At 30.9% G+C, this 22,797-nt stretch overlaps 1 protein-coding gene across 1 annotated transcript; it reads right to left on the bottom strand.

Annotated features, from left to right (window-relative positions):
• Nucleotides 1-1,110: 1,110 nt before the first annotated feature.
• LOC125077558 (monocarboxylate transporter 12-B-like) lies at nucleotides 1,111-17,048 on the bottom strand. Its single transcript, XM_047689500.1, has 8 exons — nucleotides 16,908-17,048; nucleotides 5,083-5,277; nucleotides 4,509-4,779; nucleotides 4,019-4,221; nucleotides 3,675-3,939; nucleotides 2,702-2,868; nucleotides 2,365-2,530; nucleotides 1,111-2,132 (listed from the first exon to the last, which is right to left on the bottom strand). The coding sequence occupies exons 2-8, from the start codon at nucleotides 5,194-5,196 to the stop codon at nucleotides 1,780-1,782; spliced, it is 1,539 nt and encodes a 512-aa protein (XP_047545456.1). The 5' UTR covers nucleotides 5,197-5,277; nucleotides 16,908-17,048; the 3' UTR covers nucleotides 1,111-1,779.
• Between the last annotated feature and the right edge of the window lie 5,749 nt (nucleotides 17,049-22,797).

The raw sequence follows: 22,797 nt of genomic DNA, 5'->3' as shown, positions 1-22,797 counted from the left end.
ATATGGATAATAAATTAATATGCTTACGATTTCAGACATAGTATTTGATTAATTAATTAGTAATTTAACAAGTAATTTAATTTAATTAGTTAATTAAAAGACTTTTTTCTTAACTGCATATTTTTATTAATGTTTAATAATTTATTAAATTTAAACTATGAAATAAAATAAACACTTTATATAGATAAAATTTATTACAATCATTTGGATGTTATTTTTTTATTATAGCGGACTTAAATTTATATATTTAATAAAGACGGTTGTGTTTATTTGAAATCTTAATATTAATATTTAGCTATAAACACACACATATATATATATATACTAATAAACTAAAACTAAAACGTACAATATAAATTTTATATATTGCAAAAATTTTGCATACTTTGCACTAAGTTTCAACTGAATCAGATGGTAAGGGACGCATTGAATTCAAACAAGGAAATATTATCTCATGTAATTTATTTTATAAGCGGATTTCAACCGTGATCATAATTTTATTTATTTTCCTTGATTTTTTTACAATATATCGATCGTCGTCATGAAATTGATGAGCGTTATCACGATTAAAAACCGGAATACCGAAGATATATTATAAATTGGTAAATGTTATTACAAACAAACATAAAACTGTGTTTAATAATTTTATTTTCTTTATGTTACAAATAAATATTTGAAACTATTTAAAATTAGTAACAGTCAATTAAAAAAAACTTTGTCAAAATTAGGAAAAAAAAAATATTAATGAATTGACTGCTATACTTTGAATTTAACGACCGTTCTAATTACTTTGTGAATAATGTAAAAAATCTGTTTACAATGGCTCAGTCCACAATTTTTCTAGACTACAAAGAGCTAAATATATAAACATTTTGCGCAGAGAATAATGTGCTAGTCGTCTCGAATACATGAAAAGGGCTCTTTAAATTTACGGGTCGTGCTCACTAACTACGGGCTTGTTAAACACAATTCAAATTTATTAAATTATTTAACTTATAATGAAGATGGAAGCATGTCTCCTTTAATATTTTTTGTCAATGTTTTTCTAATTAACATTTTAATCATAATAATAAATCTTTAATCATTATGAGTACATTTTAACATTGAGATTTAAACATATATACATATAAATCAATAAAAAAAAACAATTAAATATTTATTGAATTCAAATATATAATCGTTTATGTGATCCAAATATTATTTAAACATAAAATTTATCATCAATTCATTGGATATTTAGATAGAGTGCTTACATCCGTATGCTAGTCGGCGGACGTCTGCCGGCGACGCCCGATCCTTGCGACTCTTGGGCGTCCATTTCTGAATTAAACATGAGAATTCTGAACCGATCGTTCGGTAAACTTTCATAAACTGTAATACGTTGCTTTTATTTTTATGAGATTTTACTACTTAATAAATTTATAAGAATGTGATTTTTATCACATAGCACTTCGTTAACCGGAATAAATGTATATTTAAATAAATATCATGTCATACAAATGTATAATTTATTGAGTAAAGTATTAATGGGGGGTTTATTAATTTATTAGACTAGAGATTACATATTGCACTGTCGAACAAACGATTAGTAGGTGTACAAATAGAATATCGCGACATAACACTTCCACGGTCAGTCTCAAATACTTATAAATGCTAAACTGGTGACACACGTAAAATTGTTCATACACTTTCGAAATCTCACAGCCGTTGTAAATATACAAATATCACAGACAAACCTGTGCGGACTAACGAGTAGGTACATGATCCGTTATCACTAAATCACTGTGATAATGTCTGTTCCACACTTTTTCTCTTCTCTCTTCTTTCATTGAAATATATTACTATCATATCAGGTATCCACATAACTAAAAATAATACCAGGAGTAGATTTTGCGATGTTATGCAAAGAGCATAGCTGCCAGTGTAATCCCTGATCCAGCCTAGGAAATAGCCCACAGGGGGTACTATTATGCCCATTGTTAACATGCCCAATCCAACAGCTGAAGGGACTTGGTCCAGTCTACAATTTTCGGATATAGCGATGTTTCTTGCAACAATAATCATACTTCTTCCGAAACCATATAAAGCAGACAATGTTAGAATTACGTATAAATCGGTTTGATATGCCAATACTGAAAAAGAAAACGTTTTAATTATTATTATAAATTAAAGGGTCTTATAAAGACCTTAGTTAGTCCCCTGAATTTTATTTAAAAGAAAAAATGTAAATTACTAAAATTATAAAAGGTTCTTCTTCAGTTTATCGGAAATATTTTACAAATTTACAAAGGACTAAAATTTAAGAAGACTCATTGTTAAAAATACGGTAAGATTTTTTTATATTTTGTCTCACAGTTTACTCACTTTGTCTTACTATGATTAACCACGTGCTTGTCAGAATTAGCATCATCCTCGCCTTGATTTTGTATTTGTCTTGCAACGCTGGTAACGTAAGTCTTCCGATAATATCAGCGAAAGCAACTGCTGACATACAGTAAGCTGTTTTCTGTTTATCCATTGATGCAACTTTCTGTAAAATTTAAAATAAAAGAAAAATATCAGTACATATCTTACTACATGTTTCTTCCTTGCGTATTTTTTGTAATTATGTTTCCAGTAAAAGTAAATACATGACTGAACCGTGGTCGTCATGTACTTTGTTTTAAGATTTCCATTTGTTTAAATAAATAATTCAACTTACTTGCAAGAAAAATGGATATAACATACTGAAGTTTTGAATGGAAACAACAGTAAGAGCAGTTCCGATAATGATATTTAGAAACCGAGGGCTTGATAATAAAGAAATATCAAATAATTCATAAATTTTTCTCATCAAAGTCTTCTTCGGTTTTGGGATATCTTGGGTTCCTGAAATAATAGGTAACTGAGTCTTTGTCGACTAATCTTAATATTACCTTTAGTTGTTACACTAATATAGTATTAATATAGGATAGCTTGTAGTTTCAGAAAAGATTGGCTCCTTACATATATTATATTTTAGGTTTTTCTATCGTATTTTTAGAAATAAAACGGATACAAAGAAATAATTTATGGTCTAGATATATTCAAATGAAACCAAAACTATATCATATGTATTAATCGTACATAGTGAAATTTCAATAAAAATTGTCGGACTTTTACTACTTATTTTTGATAAAACGTTTATCATTATGTATGTTTACAGACTGTTAATGTAATATTCCCACTGCTAGGATAAGGCCTCCTCTCCCTTTGAGGAGAAAGTTAGGTTGGAGCATATTCCACCACCCTGCTCCAATGCGGGTTGGTGGAATAAACATGTGGCAGAATTTCGTTGAAATGAGACACATGCAGGTTTCCTCACGATGTTTACCTTCACCACCGAGCGCGAGATGAATTATAAACACAAATAAAGCACATGAAAATTCAGTGGTGCTTGCCTGGATTTCAACTCGAAATCATCGGTTAAGATGCATGCGTTCTAACCACTGGGCCATCTCGGCTCATTATGTAACCAAATATAATAATCATATTAAAAGCTTACTATATATAAAAATACTTATTATTGATACAATATAGGCACAGCACAGCAGATACCTTGGAAAACAACCTTAATCGTATTCAGATAAAGTTAAAGCTAGTAGTTAGTAGTATATACATGTCTTATCTTAATGAAGGTTAGATTAAGATCTTACCGTTAAGTTTTTCTTTTGATACGGCGGTTTGGTTCGTCTCTTTTGGACTTTGTGATATATTCTTATCAACTCCATTCTCAGAAGCTACAGCTAGTGTGGTGGCTTGACCTTTGTGGTTAACGTCACCATTGCCATTATATTCTTTATTTTTATTCATATCTTTGTTACTTTCTTCTAGTAGATGCATTTTTTCATCAACTACTACCTCCTCTTCAACTTTCTTCATATGCCATTCAACTGGCTGAATTAACATGGTTCCGCATATCTAAAAATATTTTTCATTTATATTTATTTTTATTAATTTATTTGTTAATGTAATAATAAATTGAATATTCAATAATCACCCCGTGTAAGCTAAGAGACGCCAGCAACAAACAAGCGCCCTTAAAGCCGAAATGCTCCAAAAAATATCGGACAACATGAGGCATAAGTGTCTGGCCCACACCTGTCCCAGCCATAGCAAGTCCAACAGCAAGGCTCTTCCGTACTTTGAAGTAGCTATTGATGGCTACGAATGAGGCGTTTTGAATGAATCCTAGGCCCAATCCTGAAAAATAAATAAATATTATAGGCGTATTTTTAGCAGCGTCTTAGGGTTTTACTCTCCCTTCTGGGTAGGTACTATAACTCAATATGTATTCTTTTATATTGTTGTGTTTTGACAGTAAATGAGCCAGTGTAATAACCGTCATAATGGGATAAATCTTAGTTCCCTTGGTTGATATCATTTCTTATGTTGTAATTATCAGTTACAGTGCCTGTCCATTTGGTGATTAAGAACGTTAAAAACCATTCCAAAATATAATAAAATAGTTTGTAAAAAACTGAACGTACCAAGGAAAACGCCGTAGGTTAAGACCAAATGCCAAATATTTGTCGAGAATCCACTGAGCAAAATGCCTATTGTACAAAAAACAGCACCGGATACTGCAACGAATCTAGGTGTCGTTAGTTTGATGACCGCTCCGGCTATCGGACCTCCGAAATTTGTGACAAATAACATAGTACTCAAAACAATGGCCGCTCCCTGGGTATTGTGCCCCATCGCTTCTAATGCGTCTCCGTACAACAAACTGAACAGAGACAGCATTGATTGATTGAAAATCTGAAACGTTACAACAAAATATGCATAACAATCATAAATAAATTCTAAAAATATCTTATATGTATATTTATTGGAAATAAAGAAGGCTTATTGAACTGTTGTAGTAAAATCCTTTCTTGTTCTGTAATAGCTCTAGTTTATTCTAACAAAGTACATACTTATTGTTCAAGAAATAATGAGGTACAGTAAAATAGTTCAATAGATTTTTTTAAAATAAGACTCGATGTAACAAATAATTAATGATTTATATCTTAGTACATTTTCGTAAGAAGTTTATTAAAATGAATAAAAATAAAAACTCACATTCGAAAGAGCTGTTCCAATTAAAACCATCCATCCCCATCCACCATCAGGCGGCACCAATTTTATTCTCTTCTCAGTCTTTGGTAACATCGCAAAAGAGTTTCTCTTTGACATTTTTCTTATTTAAATATTCGATATTATAAGCTAATTTTCTATATTTATTGTAACTTTTTAATTGTATTCCTATATTAAAACCTAAAAGAAAAAAAAAAAACATATATTTTTCCCTCCCACGTCTTTTTCTCTAATATTTGTTGGCTGTTCTTTTTTCAAATTATATCTATAAATGAGTCTGAGTCAGCTCATTAAACAGCTATTGGGTTTTTCTGCCACAATTCGAAGTTTAGAAGTTGGCAATGTTTACATACCCCTCGGAAAGCACCCAAAACCATTTCAAAAGTCCAGCATCCGAACATTTTCTTGTCATGTCAGAATTTCTATTCCATCGGATTATAAGATGAAGAAATAAAGACTCCCGTTAAAAAATGCACTACAATATTTTCCTGTTGAAGTTGGTTAATCTCCCTTGCCACATGGCTGATATCAGCTAGGATGTCACTTTCGAATCTGCAGCCACTAGACTAACCAGACACTGACCACCTCAAAGTATTTTTCAATAGGTGGTTGTCCACAAAAACCAAATTAAAGTTAAAATTAATCCCTATTTTATTATTAACATATTTGTGATAAATTTGAATGGCTGCAATTTCGTTTATATTTTAAGCTGAATGAAAGTTTTATGCATTGATTGATTTGGTAGCCTTAATTAAAATTTAAAAATGATATGAAAAAAAGAGTGCGTTAAACTAAGCAATAATATATTTTACTCAAACTATTGTAATCTATCTTGTCAGTACGAAAAAAAGGTTCTCATCATATAAGTTCTAAATTATCAATATATTAACAGAAGAAGTTCGTTCGTTTTACTATATACATAGACATATAACTTTAAATTCATATTGCAATGACTTTTAATTTCAACATTGCTATATATGATAAAATATACACAAAAATGTGCCTTCTTGGTCTAGTAGCTTAATAAGGCTGTAAATCTCAAGTCGGGTAAATAAAAACTTTTTTGTAAATAAATTCTCAGTAGTAACTTCGAGTTTGGAAATTGGCAGTACTAACACTTCCTTGGCTCGAAAAGTTTAGGTGTAATTGTTTTGTCAATGTTTGAAAATAAAACATTAGGACCGCATATTTTTCTTTTAAGAACAATGATTAGATGTCCTCGCAACCTATAATGGCCACGGTAGCTGTTCTCATCAGAGATTATCCAACTGCAAAGATCATATATGGAATTTACTTTGCGCAAGTCTGTCTGCATAAGTACCACCCAATCATCATATATTCTATCGCCTAGCAGAAATATTTAGTATTGTTGTGTACCGAATTGAAGGGTGATTGATTCAGTGTAATTACAGGCACAAGGGACATACCATATCTGTTCCCAAGGTTGGTGACGCATTACCGATGTAATGAATTGTTAAAATTTCTTGCAGCGCTACTGCGTGCGTGGTACCATAAAATTAAAAAAAAAAACAATTGTCTGCGCACAAACAAATGAATTTTTGCCCATGCATTCTCATTATCTCATAGCGCAGGATCAACGGCAAATTTACGTGCTTTCAAAATACGGAAGAGTCAACATTGCCAACATCAAACGCGGAATAGCTTCTGATTATATAAATTAGCCACTAAACAATGAAGTAGACCCTTGCGAATGTTACACCAGCTCACTCACACTTCAAGCCGGAATACAACAATACCAACCATTGCTGTTTGGCGATAGATGATTGCGTACTAATCCAGAAGGGTTTGCACAAAGCCCTAAAATATATGTAACTATGATTCTAAGGATTAGTAATAGCCATAATCGTTACCCAAAATGACTAACTTTGAAATCGAGAGATACAGGAAGTATTAAATGAAATTAACAATTCGTTTGAATGTGTAGCTTTAACGAGTATACATATTATGCTCTTTTCGCATCTAACTAATACCACTCCTATCTTTCGTGGAAGTGATATGCTATTTATTGATGGTTATATAACTACAATTTTATCGAATTGTGTGTAGTATCGCAACGTAGATCTAATAAATGCAAGCCGAGATTAGAAATCATATAGAATATTACTACAATATATCTATCTATATTTATAAAATAGCATGTCCTGACTGACTGATTCATCATCGCCGAGCGTAAACTATTAAAGTCAGGGCCATGAAATTTGGTGAGTAGGATTGTTTTATTGAGTTTACACCCACTAAGGAAGGAATTTTGGAAATTCTACCCCTTAGGGGTAAATAGGGGTTGAAAGATTGTATAGAAGTCCGTTATTTTTAAATTGGAATTGAAGAAACATGGAACTTTATTTTGGTATACTGAATAAAAATGAGATACTTATATAAAAGTTTCTAGATATTCTACTTCTAAGGGTATGAATTAAGGGTTGAAAGTTTGTATGGATGGTTTAAGTTAGAAACATGGAATTATATGTTTGGGATAATGATTAAAAAGGAATATACTAATTTAGGCGTTTCTGGATATTCTACCCTAAGGGGTTTAAGGCGTTGGTGGCGCATTGCCGATGTTGGAAATTATAAATTGATTTTTCAGTGATGACCACTTACCATGACCATCTAATGGTTAGTAGTCACCAATCCATCCAACTATATCATAAAAAAGAAGAATTATTTAAAACTTCACAAGTGCTCATTTATTTCCATACGAATTAGACAATCCTGTTGCCAATAGTGTTAATATAATACACATAACTATGTAATTCACAGTCAGAATAGAGTAACTACTGAGTTTCTTTCCAGCTCTTCTCGGTAGAATCCACGGTCCAAATTTATAATAAATATATTACTTATCTATATTAATTCGAATCTATTTTGTAAAATTACGATTCATTTACACAAACTTTCATCCCCAATTTAACTTACTTATAAAAATAATTTTAAAAGTCACGACTTTCCATACAAACTTAATATATAACCAAATTTCCAAACATACCTTACATTCCCCAATTAGGAGATGTATTTTGAAAAACATTTCCTTAGTTCCATAGCCTTAGACCGGCTTATGCTGTGCGTTGGATTTACGTCAGTCATTTCAAAATTTTATTAAATCCAAGTCCAAATTATTTTAACTGCTGTATTACAGTATGTAAAATAATAACACAATGTGTATGAGAAAGAATGATACGAGTGAACTAAGCTTGGGGTCATCTCGTCTACAAATGTGATTAAAATCTACATTATTTAGAATGAACGGATAACGGATTCAATAAAACGTGTACAGATAAAAATAATTATTTGTTTAGAATGAATGAAGATCGACTCAAGACTGAATGCAATAAGATGAGATGTACAATCATGAAAAGAAATGAGACCGGAAAAAAATTAAAATTTAAATTAATCGGTGCATGAATTTAAATACATATGGACTAAAATTAATGACATTATTACATACTCGACACGACCACGAGGTTGAAAGGGCATAACAGCATAACTGAGCGTCATATCGTTCACCGTCCGGCATACGAATTTGTCCAATTCGGTGCTATCCCTAAAACGTTCCAAATAAATAGATTTTAAAAAAAAAAATCTTTGACAGTTTTACTAAGCGTTACAGATGTAAATGACGCTTTGACATTTAAGTAAGAATCAGATAAGTTTTATCAAAATATGAAACATTAGCTCCCAGTGTTAAACGTGTTTCATTTGAATAACAAACCTTGGAAAATTCACGAGTCGCGTTACTATTAATTGTATACACGCTTATAATGAATTCAATAATTAGAAACGTGATACTTCATCGTCATCCGGAACGCAAATTTTCACGTTGTGAGCCGCAAATTGTATTTGTTGTTTATTGTATTATTATGAAGTGTAATCATTTAGTTTAATTTAGTAGTTGCTTAGCGAATTTCAATTTAACACATATTTGACATTCGATAGAAGGACTCGGGGTTATTATTAAATAGAGTCTCGATTAAATTTTAACGATTAATGTAAAGATTAGTGGTAGCAATCATAACTACGACTGCTAATAAAATTAAATTGTATGTTAAAGGAACTTATAGAAAATATAAGGTTTATTTCACAGTAAAAGTTCACACTATTTCTTTTGCCTCATAACATAAGAGGATGGCTAATCTGATGTGGTCGGAAAGAGTTCAGGCGCAATACCTACGGCTTTATTTGCTTTCTTGAGCACGAGAGTGTGAGGTCTAATTTTCAGACTTCAGGCTGATACTGAGATTATATCATCAGAAAAACCTTATAACTTTTAATGAGCTGATCTTGAGTTTGAACCAGCGCCCTTTCTTACAGCTAACTACATCAACAAAAAGGACAGATATGGAATACATATATTTAAAATATACGTAGTTTTCCACCACTGATGTAATGCTGATTTTGCTGATTTTACAGTATGTAATGCTGATTTACAACTATTGAAAAGTTAAATTTGTATTTTTTTTTTAATTTAATTTTCCAATGGTTTTAAAGTTTATGTTTATTTGTTATTAAATATTAGAGGTACAGTCTTATTCCATTATTATTAAAGTAACGAAAATATTGAGTTATTGTTATGTCATTGAATCGGACAGAAAATGTCCAATTATAGACTGGCGAGCTCAACAATGCTTACTACATTGTTAGACACTTACACAGATATTTCTTTGATGTAGTGGCTAGTATAAAAGGCTCTAGATCCGGATGCTTCAGGTTCGAATTCGAATAGAATTATTTCAGTAAAAGTTAATTAACAATGTTATTCTGACTTCATTCGATTGACATTTGAAGTCTTACACATGTGGCAAAATTTCATTAAAATAAGACACATGCAGATTTCTTTACAACGTTTTCCTTTACAGCTAAGCTCGAGATGAATTATAATAACAACTTAGTACATGTAAATTCAGCGGTATTTGCCCGGTTTCGAACTCGCAATCACCGCTAAAAATGCATGCGTTCTAAACGTTACTATTACCATTGATTGTAACGTACGCGATATTTGGACTGTAAGAAATTATTACAACTTGAGTTTAAGCAAACAAACATTTGATAAAAATGTATAAACATTTTTTTTTAAGATACAAATGTACAAAGGTCGCTTAAGGATGTCAATAACGTAAATATAGTAAAAACATGTTTTTAATAACACAACTGTTATCAGTTACACTTCGTTTATCAATATCTTGCTGGTTAGATTATATTCTATCAACCTCTTTTAACATATTAATAAAAATATTCAAACAATAACATTTAACTACACTTGAAGTTGGTTTCAGCATTTTATTTTAAAACGGTGATGAGGCGAAGGACTGCACGCGTCACTTGTTGATGTAAAGTTTAATGACCTATTCAAACCTTCTACTCAAAGGAGAGAAGAGATTTGCCTTTGCCAAGAAATGGGTTATCAACAGGATGTTACTTATTATCATTTTAAAATGACATACTATGTATTAAATTAAATTCATCACCTATCATGTTAAAACTTAGGATGAAAGTCTGTATGGAGGTTCATCATTTGTAAAGTCAGAATTATGAGTGATTCCCATGTGTTTAAGCAGTAGCTTATGAGTGGGTTTCTGAATAATGTTTGGGATATCCCATCAGGTACACGGCTAGTAAAAGATAGTCATCTTATAATGAATAAAATTACACCACACGTAAAATATTTAGTAGTAAATTAAATCGACCTAAAATTTGTTGCATTAAAGTTACATAGAAGACAGATTTTATTTTTGTAAATTTTTAAGCCTACATAGAAGTTCATTTTGAAGCAATGGATTAATTGTGACCCATTCGAAGTGACGTGCGTGGAATTTCGGAGTTTGTCAAGAATATATATTTATATTTAAGTTATTGTATTTAAAAACATATAGACTCATAAAGGAATGTTGTCTGGTAATGCATAAGAGTTTTATTGTGAAAGCATTCACAGGGAATCAATCGTCGCTCTCAGTTCAAGCCATACTTGATTTTAATTGATAGAAAATGCGTATTATCGCTTAGAATAGAATTAAAGATTATGCGCCACTGGTCTTAGTAACAAAAATATATTTTTAAAGTTGATAAGAATTGTTTAATCTTTCTGTAACATTCCAATGAATGAATAAAGTGAGATATATTTTATTGTTTGATTACGGAACCGATTTTTTTACATAATTTTTCTCAATGTACATTATTTTATTTAAATATATAATTGGGTAATATTTTCTAAAGGAGTTGATAGAGTTTCGGCTACATAATTACATAGTAATTAGTTTACACTAATTATAATTATAAACTTTTAAAATACATTTTACCTTGGTTGAAGGGTTGTGCAAGCCCGTCTGGATAGATATCCATCCATTCATCAGATATTCTAACGTTAAGAACAACTCTTAAGTATAATTTAGTTATGTTCCAGTTATAGGATAAAAACAGGGACAAAGACAAGGATAAGGGACGCATCTTAGCTTGATGGCATTGGTTTCAGATGGAATGGTTAATGTTTCTCAATATTCAATGTCTACGGATGATGGTGACCACCTACCATCAGATAGCCTATTTGGCCGCCTATCAAACTATACTACAAAAGAGAGTTTCGTATAGTATCAAGGGGCAAAAGGCGCGCGAGTCGCAGTGCATTATGCATAGGAAAGTTAGGTTAGGAACTATCTGACGAGGCTGAATATACTACTATTATAATATATAAATAAAATGAACCGCGAAATTATGTCTTATTTCCATTTTTAGTTGAATCACTTTTAAGTGCAAAATCTTTTTAAAAGCATAACGCTCATCTTGTTCAGGCTGATTCGTTTATTGTCCAGTGAATTAGATTTGCGATTCAACGAGAAAATGTCACAATATCACGCGGTCATGATTTGTATGGTAACTATTTTTTTTTTAATAATAAATCTTATCTTAATAAAAAAAGAATATGTTCATCAGTTCGCATATATAATATCCTTAATCAGTTGTTGACAAACTCTATCATTAATTATTATATTATATATTATATTATCTTCTCGATTCCTTTACATTTAATTACTCATACGATCAAAAGTCATTACGTATTATGCAATGATATAATTAAATCAAATAATTTATCTCGTTGTTATTCATTACAAAGTCACTTACGACTTTATTAAATATACATATGAATACTATAAAGGGTAATGCCCTAAATAATGACGTCGAATGATGACTCATGACCAAAAAAGATAAACATACAGTGTAACCGTATTTTTTAGGAACAATCTTAGTTTTTAATGAGAATTTTAAAATTTTCTAAATCAAAATATACTTATACAGTATTTAATTAATTGTAAAGTTACCATCGGTTCGGAAAGTAGATTCTACGACAAAAACCTTATTTTTACTCCTAATAAAGTACAATAAAATTGAAATAATATATACTGCCTACAAATAAACAAATAACAAGTCTACGATTTTTAACATTAATATAATTTCGTACTGAGAATTATTTACCAATGATTTTTTGACATGAGATTTAAATTTATGAATATACCTAGTAAGTTAAAGTACATTTTAAGGATGGTATCATGTATGATCATTGAATTAGTATATCTGTTAAAAATCTACTTGTTTTTCCTATACGAGAAGAAGTAGTCACCATCGCTCAAAGACACCAATGTCTTTGAGCGATGTACAGTAACAGTACTATAACAAATACTAATCACCCCTTACATCGTCAATGTACCAATTGAGGAAACTGGATGTTATTTCAACGACTCATTGACACGAAATCAAAACACCAGAATACAAACGTTCAAAACATTAGGTATGGTTGCACATTATCTGATAAGCTACCTGTTGCGTTTACAGCATCCTACTGGCAGAAATTAATTTAGAAAATGTTCATATGCTAAAACGCGACACAATCAAATTATTGATATAATTTCGAATGTTCTTAAAAAATCTATTTAATTTGTATTTTCCTTATTATTAATTACAACAAAATTATTATAATTATCATAAAGGTTATAGGAGTTGGCCAAATCAAATCAAATCAATTTTATTCAAGTAAACTTCACAATTAAGCCTTTTTGAATCGTCGATATTAAAATACTACTGGTAGGCTTTAAGCATAAAAAAGTAGCCTTACTATTACTATATGTCCTTCCTTGGAGTTCTAACTTGCTCCAGACCAATCTACATCAAACTCGATTCAGTGCATAGTATAGTTAGCAAACAGAGTATAGTTACTTTCATATTTATAATTATATGTATAGATTATCTTTGTTATTTCAATGTGTCTGCATGTTTTTATTACTAGACCGCAGCACAATTTAAATTTTTGAATATTCATACAAGTTTTCCTTATTGTCCTTAGACAAATATATAATAAATAATTTTCAATTAAAACTATTATACTACAGAAATTGATTATTAATATTTCATAAATGATCACATTAATTTTTATATTTCGTGTAATTATTTTGGTTTATTCATGAGAAGTAAATCCCCTCATTGCATTTGTCATACTATAACGCGGTGTTACCCTTAAACCCACCCAATATACACTGACATTGACTCACTGTGGAACATTGCAAAAGAACAGTAGGATTCATTTATAAATAACTAGCTGATCCTGCAGCTTTACTCGCGCCTAATTTATAAAACTTTACCTATAACACACTCATTCATTCAATCATTTACCTCTTCAAGCGGTGAATTAGTGAATTGACCTTCCCTAGTGCTCAAACTCCATACCAAATTTCATCTAAATCAGTTCAGCGTTTTAATTGTTAATAGGTAACACAGAGTTACTTTCCCATTTATAATATTAGTATCGATTCTAGGTATTAAATATATTTTAAAACTATAATACTGTGTTATTAACAATGCAGTCTACGTATAGAGTTGCAGAATGTCAAAAATTTTTTAGTACATAAATCAGAAATATAATGTGTATAATAAATTATGTTACACGAACAATAAATATAGTAAACTTTGAACTAAATTTGTCTAAATGAAGTCACAGATAGAACAAACTGGTAATGTTAATTATCATTTAAAAAAAGTGTTGTTCACTCATCGTACATCATTCATTCATATTTGAATGACTGAACTAATTTTAATCTGATCACATCTTGGTACAAATTTATTTATACAAATAAATGTATATTCATTTATTTACGTCGAACGAATTTGTCGGTAACAACTAACTATAAATTCTTATTATAAATCTTTATTGAATTTAAACAAAGCAATTGTCATGTAATACTTATAAATGATTTAATCAGGCTTCTTATCATATGACGAAATGACTAACAACAGTTTCTCAACATTATGTCAATTTTATGACGATACAATGACGAAACACGAGGTCAAGTAACAAGAAGTACTAGTTATTCTTTCTGCCGTGAAACAAAAGATTATCAGTATTTGAATAATGTTGGAAATTTTAAAATCGGAAACGAAAATTTTATGACGTAGATATTTTTTTTCACATTGAGATTAATATTTTTTTTTTATAAACGGATTGTAAAAAATGTAATCAGCCATTAATCAATGTAGGTTAATCCGGTGCAAATGTAAGCTTGCTTTCATATTTTGTAAAAAGGCTGCTCTGTGGCATTATAACCTTAAGCTTTTGCCCGAATAGGCTCAAAATATTAATATCATGCACATCAAAAGTATTGACGAAATCTTTAAAATTTTATTTTTTTTAATCTAACTAATTTTATTACTATCAAACTATTTAATATTAATTGACGATTGATCATGATTTTAAAATTGTTAATTTTTTTTTCTAATGTTTCATCCGCATTGATTTCTGTGGTTGAAAATCAATATCAAGAATAAGAATTTATATTTTTTTGCGGTTATTGCTATAACTCATCCTAACAAAAATAGCATACAGAAAAATGAACATGGTATAAGATGTTATGACACTTGCGTCTGTAGTTACCGCCAACTCTGGCGCTAAACTGGCTGTCTATTGCCAAACAGCAATATTCGGTATACCACTGTATATTACTCAGTCATCCGATATTTTAATATCGATGAGTGAGTGGTATCTGGGTCTGGGTTTTATGTATTAAGCCTTTATTCCATCCGTTATCTTGTCACCAGTACCAAAATATTGAGCGTAATATCATCTCGATCGACGGATTTAACTGGTTTAAAAACAGTTGCAACACAGCACGTGAACTTAATTAAATGCATTTTAAAAATAACAAAATACTACTCTTATTAACAGATGTGCCATTTTGCCATTATATCAGTCACTATCAGTTTTTGTACGACTTAGATTTATCATAACTGACCATGGATATATATCCTATATCCACCTTCTGCTATACAGTAATATTTTCTATTAGTTACCGCCTTTGCGAGGAGGTGCAGATTGCATGATGTGTGTCGGAACTTTTACATTTATAATATTACTAGTTGAACCTCCGGATTTAGCCGCGCAATTTATAAAACTTTACCAATAGCATACAAACCGTCACACGTCCTTTACTCCCTCGTGGGAGTTAGTCAAAAAAGTAGTTTCTATCTTAAATAGAAACCAAACCGAACTCCATACCAAATGGAATTTGATGTAGATTGAGATTTGTGCATTATGTTTCAGAAAGTAACTCGGTATTAGTAAAGGCGTACGAAACATATTATTTCCATGGTAACGTATTATTGGTGCAAGCAACAGATTAATATATTTATAACAGTGCCAAGGATTCAATGGCGAACGTTTGCCATCGTCGTCTTTATATCAGTGATAAAAATTAGTTTTTTTCAATTCTTGATTTCTATTTGAATCCGGTTTAACGTAACACTACTGATGATTTTGAAGATATTAAAACGTTATTAGAACTATTTTTCCGCTGAGATGTATTTATCTGAGTATAAAAACTGTCGTTGAAACAAATGAAGGTAACATTACTTATAAAAAGGTTAATAGCGATCAGGCAAAGTCGAACTAATTAGACACTTTCACGTCGTCAAAATTGATGTATGTCACATTTAGTTTATGAATAAGTCTTTCGTTATACCTCATCGGTCTTAAATAGCTTACAGGTACGACAGCTTATGACATTAAAGTTTTTGGGTATACCCTCAGAAAGGTCTTTGTAACAGCGGGTAGTGATGAAGTTGGTGAGTTGAAGCGTTTCATTCACGGAACCACGTAAAGTTGTATCTCAATTTAGACTAGAGGACATCATCGTTTTTAAAAACATTTCCATGAAAAAAAAATTTTAACTTTCTTTTCTTATAAGAAACAAGTGAATTAAATGAATCCGAAAAAAATAATCCGTTACGTGTTGTGTATAAAAAGATTATTCCGATAAAAAAACATGTCCGAATGCCTTTTAAATTGCTTATCAGATAATCTAAATTGATATATTTTTTTAAAAGAATTCGTAATAGTCGTAGGAATATTACCGTTAGTAAGTAGTTTTTTAACTTAATAACATGTTTGAATTTAGAAATTGTATAATTTTATATATAATGTATAATTTATTACATATGCTATTGTATATACTATGTAATGCATAGATAGTTGCTACCCTCCCACGAAAGTGAACAAAAACATACACTTTTTCCTTACGAGCATAATCGCCTTTATCGAAATTTCAAAATTTAATGACGAGTCAAATCATTTAAGCATATTGAGTAACATACATTCAAACATACAATATTTCAAATTTATAATATTAGTCAGATATATTTTGATAAACTCAGTTGTTAGTAAGATGTTTAAATTCATTCTTAAACAATAAAAAAAAAAAAAAAAAACAGAATAATAACCGAAATAATTGCACTTTTATAAAATGAATATTATCCCTTACCTATTTCTAACCGTTCATAACACTATGCATGATAAAAAAACGTCCGATGAAATAGTGTTAAGCAATATTGTTTCACAGTCCAATACGCGTAACGTCGTATATCGTGCACATTATTTATTATTAATAAAAACGACCGCCCACTGCAAATACACTAACATCAATGAATTGTCGTCGTATCAGAGTCATCGAGTTGGACCTGTCGCGATAAGATCACATTATACAATGTTTTATACTAGCAAACCATGTGGTAGCTTCGTCTGTAAAAATAACAAAAATAAAACGAATTAATAAATTGACCACGGAGCTCACCAACATAATATTAATTTTCTTTAACGCAAACAAAACGTCATATGAACCATTTTTATCTAATTTCCATTCTAGTATCTCTGCGTAAGGATTTAGTTATCGTTTTGATAACGCAATTTCCTAATATATTGTGTGAATTTGTATCGCGATCGATTAAGTCACGATCTTTTAATCACGCAACTAGAATGAGCATGCATCTTATAGGTAATTCTATCGTAAACTGCATCAGTACTTATCATAAGGTATGATTGTGATCAAGCGTTAGCCGATTAAATATAGAGACACAAAGGTTTAGATATAATATTACCAACCATTACACGAACGAAACGATGCTAAAGTAATTTCCCTTAAAACTGTTCATTGTAAGTAAGGCATGACGTAAGAACCAAAATAACAGGACCGATGTCCCGTTATTGACATAATAATGTCAACAGCGAGAGAAATTTCGTCAGATTCATTTCTACAGAGGTTATTTTGACTCATCTGTGGTTCAACCTATAATTTAGATTAGGTAGATAAGTCTGAAGATTAGAATTTTTAGATGATTTTGAGACACCTCTTCCTCTTTATTAAATAAATTAATAATACATTTTAATAAAAAAAAATAAAGCTTTATATCGATCTTATATTTCGATATTAAATATGTGTTAATTTTTAATAATCATCATTCAGTGATTTACCACGTAAAGTCTAAAGAAAGCATTTTTTTCCTTCGAAGATATATCAGTTTAGCTTGTGATTTAGGATTTGTTATTCTTATAACTATTTAAACATACTGTAAAAATCGAATGTTTCGAGATCTTTAGAGAAAGTTTTTGCGCAGGAGCGTGTCTAATACATACTTTATATTTCGAATAATGTTAAAAAAAAAAACTTGGTCAAAATATATTTTTAAATATTAATGAGGATTGATCGAGAATGTTCCGTGGCGTACCGGGGGGAAGTACCTTCAAATGGCAAGTCCATTCCAAAATAAATAATATTGTACCAGTATGTACTATCTGTACTATCATGTACTAGATATTACCGTTTTGATTTCAAGTATATTTTATTTTAAAGCGTCAATAACTCAACGGGTTGACTAGCGATGTAAAAGACGCAAGCTTGATCCTGCCCCCTTGGGCTATTGCCGTCCGTACTCTTAAGACATAAGTTTCAAGCTAAGCTGGAGAAGCAAATAGCAGTAAAAGAAATTGCTTGAAAAAAAGGAATCCCAAGATTCTTTTAGAAAAATAGGTACTACCTTTAAATGAAATTCTTTAAATTTTATTATCTCAACTCTTTGACAGCATTATAGTATTCAAAAGAAATCCATCTTAAGCACTCCTTAAATTTCGTTCGTTTCAGTTCGTTACTTAAAGGAAAGTAATAGATTTACTTCAGAATATCTTATGTCGGGCTTTGTGCAAGCCCGTCTGGGTAGGCACCACCCATTAGCGTTAGCATTAGCAGCCTGTAAATTTCCCACTGCTGGGCTAAGGCCTCCTCTCCCTTGAGGAGAAGGTGGTACCCACTCATCAGATATTCTACCGCCAAACAGTAGTACTTAGTGTTTTTGTATTCCGTTGTGCTCATTGTTTCGCCCGCCTATATCATAAAAAAATAGATTATGATGTATGGGTTTCTTAAATGCCCACTGAATTTAAGTAACTCATACACAAAGCAGCGCGGTGGATTAGACTTCAAGCCTACTCATTATCAAAATCCGAGATGGTTTAGTATAGAACACTTCAATCAAAACTGAAGACTGAGGATACAGGGCCAGGCAAGCCCTGTGCCAAGTCTTTAATACTTATCTGGTGTTTGGCGATGAAGGAAGACATCGGCAAGAAGCATGTTGGATGAAGTTCAGCCACATATGTATCTACCAACCTGCATTGGAGCAAGTGGCGCAAGAAATAGCTCCATAAGAGGAAGGCGAGGTCTTTGCCCAGATGCGGAACATTTACAAGCTCTTATTAATCGTGAACAACAGATTGTTGATTTGGATTACTGTTGAACTTTTTTATTACTGAACTGCCTATACGTACTCATATTGTTGTAGTGTATTTCTGTTGTAACTATATATATTCATATATTGTTGTTTTTGTTTTTGATATCCGAAGACATTGACTTGAAATATGGAGAGACGCATGCTGCTAATTCTGATAAAATATTATCGACTACTGTGACAATGTTACAAAAAGTAATCGTTTTACTGGTAAACATAACCACGCACATTTTTAGTTACATAATTTATTTCTGTTGTAAAGGAATTAATAATGTATGTTTACATTATCAATTTTAATCAATAACAGTTTTATTTGATCACATAGAAACTTCATATTTTAGTATACGCACGTCATATATATCACTTTCACACACTTTTTGTACTGATTTGTAAGCAGTCAAGTCAAGAGTCAAGAGTCAAGCATTAAATTTGGTACTATAAGTAGTATTTATAATTAATTAAGGTTAACGATAAATTGGTTGAAGCACGACCATGATTAACGATTTCGGAAAAATCTTGCCGGATCGGAGCTTAACTTTACACTAATAGAGTTTAATGAATATATTTGTCAGCGGGAAACCACGTTTTTAAGAAAAACACGCGTCTGGAAATGATTAATTTAATTATTTTAATGTTTGATAACTGTTTGATTATTAAATTAATAATATTTAGTGAATTCAGAGATTAAATTAGTTCAATTAGTCTGAAATATTTTACCGTCCATAAATAGGTGTTATATTGAGTGAATAGCTCCCCCACCCAATGTTGTTATAAAAATGACGTCAGCAATGCTCACGTCATATATATATATGATATATGGCAAACGAGCAGTTCACCTGATTCAAAGTGACTACCACCGTCCATGAACATGTGTAACAAAAGGGTGCATTGTCGGCTTTTAAGGAACGTGCACGCTCTTTTCTTAGAGACCCCCAAGTCATATCGGTAAATTTCAGACTATATTACGATATGTTTCAGATGTCCAATGACGAACACATTTTTAAAATTCGAAACATTCTTTCACAATATTCATTTGTAGATTTCAAGATTTTTAAAATCTTTTACAAAGTACGTATTTTCCCAGAAATGACTTTAGATTTGAAACTCCGATAAAATTATCATTTATTATCCCAAATTAGATGACTCAGCTCCTTAACTGAAATGCTTAGGAAAGTACTAACTAACATTGGAATTAATATAATCTTGTAAAATTGCGTTTTATAAGTGCTTGCAACTGCCACTTGAATAAAGTGTATTTTAATTTTGATGGACTCGATAAGGATACTAATTTTAATTTTATTTTTTCTGAAGGATACTTTTATAAAAAAAAAAAATGAAATTATCAACCAGTGAATATCTCACTGAGCAAGAGTCTTCTCTTCTCTCGTAGAGAAGACTTGAAGCCAAACCCATTTGTATTTACACAACTTGCTAACATATTTATGTAAACGTTACAATAAAAATGTAGGTTAAAATAATATTTGTAATATTTACATAGTTCGTTTACATACCACAACATACACACAACTATGAACTTGTTATAATACACGCACATTTGCACTGACTTTTTATCATATATAAAAAGTCAGTGCAAATGATTCCATAAAAGAGGAACCATGCATCAGGAAATAGAAAAACTGATTTAGTAAAATCAGTGTGACTTTTTCAATTACTCTAAAAAAGTTTAATTACCTCGAGTATTAAGTGAAAAGAGCTCAATTTTAATCTCTAAAAAATGTCATATGGACTGTCATAACCGCAAATATTCCAATCAATAATATGTCTATGAATTGAGGATAAATGTATTATATATTTTTTAATAATAACTTCAAAATTGACTGACATCTCAATATTGTATTTCGTAGTAACCATCTTATCGCAGCGGTTACAAAAGGTCGAATGTTAAAATGACGTATTTTAAAAACAGTGTTTTTTTTTTGTATTGGAGTAATATTCTCACTCATCTGTCCCCTATTTATATAGTAAATAATATATAACTTCGAAAATCAATATCAAAATAAATTGCATCCAATAAGAACTTACAAGCGCTTGAATCGTCATGTTACAGGATCGAATTGAATCTTCTACGATTACGTTTAAAGCGTTGAAGCGGCGGGACCAATTGAGGGCTCTAGTGAAGTGCCACGACCGTCTCTGCGACGGAGGGTACGTGCGATATCGTGACGTCGAAGCTGCCGTTTGCGATGACTAGATAACACTAAAGCGACAAGTCACCTATGAAGTTTGTCAATTGAAAAATGGATAGTGATATAAGTAAAAAGTAAGTAAGTAACAGTGTAAATGTCCCCCTGCTGGGCTAAGGCCTTTTCTCGCATTGAGGAGTAATAAATAAATAAGATTCTTCGCGTTGTTTTCCTTCGCCGTCGAGCACGAAATTAATTACAAGTGCAAATATAGGACATAAGAAATCATCGATTAATATTCATGCGTTCTAACCATTGTGTCAATGCGGCTCTTTATAAGACATTTTGCACTATTTTGAATTAATTTAAACCTATTCAATTTACTCCTTTATTATCAAAAACACCGTTTTTGAAGAATAAACCGCAGACCCAAAAAACTGACGGACTGAAGCTTAGCCGGATTCTTGCCAACAATTCTCTTTACCGTAATAAGTAATTATCTGCAACCTCTTATAGATTAATTATTTTGGTATACATAAAGTATAATACGAAACAAGCAAATAAAAAAAAAATAGCTTATAACCTTCCTGAATAGTTTTATTGAACTTTTAAAGCATATACATGGCACATAAAACAATTACAAGCCTTATGTGGACGGTAATAAAGAATTATTTGCTCACCAATAGGGTAGTGGTTTAAACTTACCGTCACGTAGCCTATCTACCTATCTGCCTATTTTAAATAAAAAAAAAAAATAATATAAAAATCAACCGCGAATAACAAACATAAAAATATATATTTCCACATTTTCGCCAGCCATATTTTTACAAATGCTTCTGAAACACATCGTAAATTGTAAAGCGTTTAATCAACAGTGACGTTGCCAAAAATAGTTGTGGACTTGAAACTGTATATTTTTACGATTGTATGCATTTTGTAATATATTATTTACTAGCTATTCCGCGTGGTTTCACCCGCGTTAAACACAATAGATACCGTGGATCGTATTGTCATGTTATACAAAATCAAAATATACTTTATCAGGATTATAGAATAAATCTACCACAGATTCGGAAAAATGGTCGAAATTATAAGTCTGCCAAGAAGAATTAGCAAGAAACTCAGTAGTTACTCTTTTCCATTATTTAAATTACGAAATGATGTTAATTAAACCTATATCTGTCTGTTACCTTTCTCGGTAAATGAGTTAGCCAACGCAAAAATAAATATATCGAATAATAACGCAAAATTAAAAATAAATGGTCGACCCTGAGATAAGTTTTCCCAAGCATAAAAATAAACTTCAAATTTCTTCAAATTTTTATAATTTTATTACAGATTTTATTACAGTTATTATAAATACATTTATTATCTTATTTAAAATCGATGACAGTAATTTAAATGTTTACAATATTGAATACAGTATTAATAACAAAACTATTTGCCTCCT

This window comes from Vanessa atalanta, chromosome 1 (assembly GCF_905147765.1).
Source record: "Vanessa atalanta chromosome 1, ilVanAtal1.2, whole genome shotgun sequence".
NCBI classification, from domain to species: domain Eukaryota; kingdom Metazoa; phylum Arthropoda; class Insecta; order Lepidoptera; family Nymphalidae; genus Vanessa; species Vanessa atalanta.
Note: the sequence above shows the minus strand (reverse complement) of the source record. Positions and strands in the feature narration are given on the sequence as shown.

Bases quoted from the DNA above. Each gene is read 5' to 3' on its own strand.
- LOC125077558 (XM_047689500.1), bottom strand. From the start codon at position 5,196: ATGTCAAAGAGAAACTCTTTTGCGATGTTACCAAAGACTGAGAAGAGA. The intron at 4,780-5,082 runs GTGAGTTTTTAT...GTAACGTTTCAG, and splicing joins TTGGAACAGCTCTTTCGAAT to ATTTTCAATCAATCAATGCT. The intron at 2,869-3,674 runs GTAAGATCTTAA...CTATTATTTCAG, and splicing joins ATCAAAAGAAAAACTTAACG to GAACCCAAGATATCCCAAAA.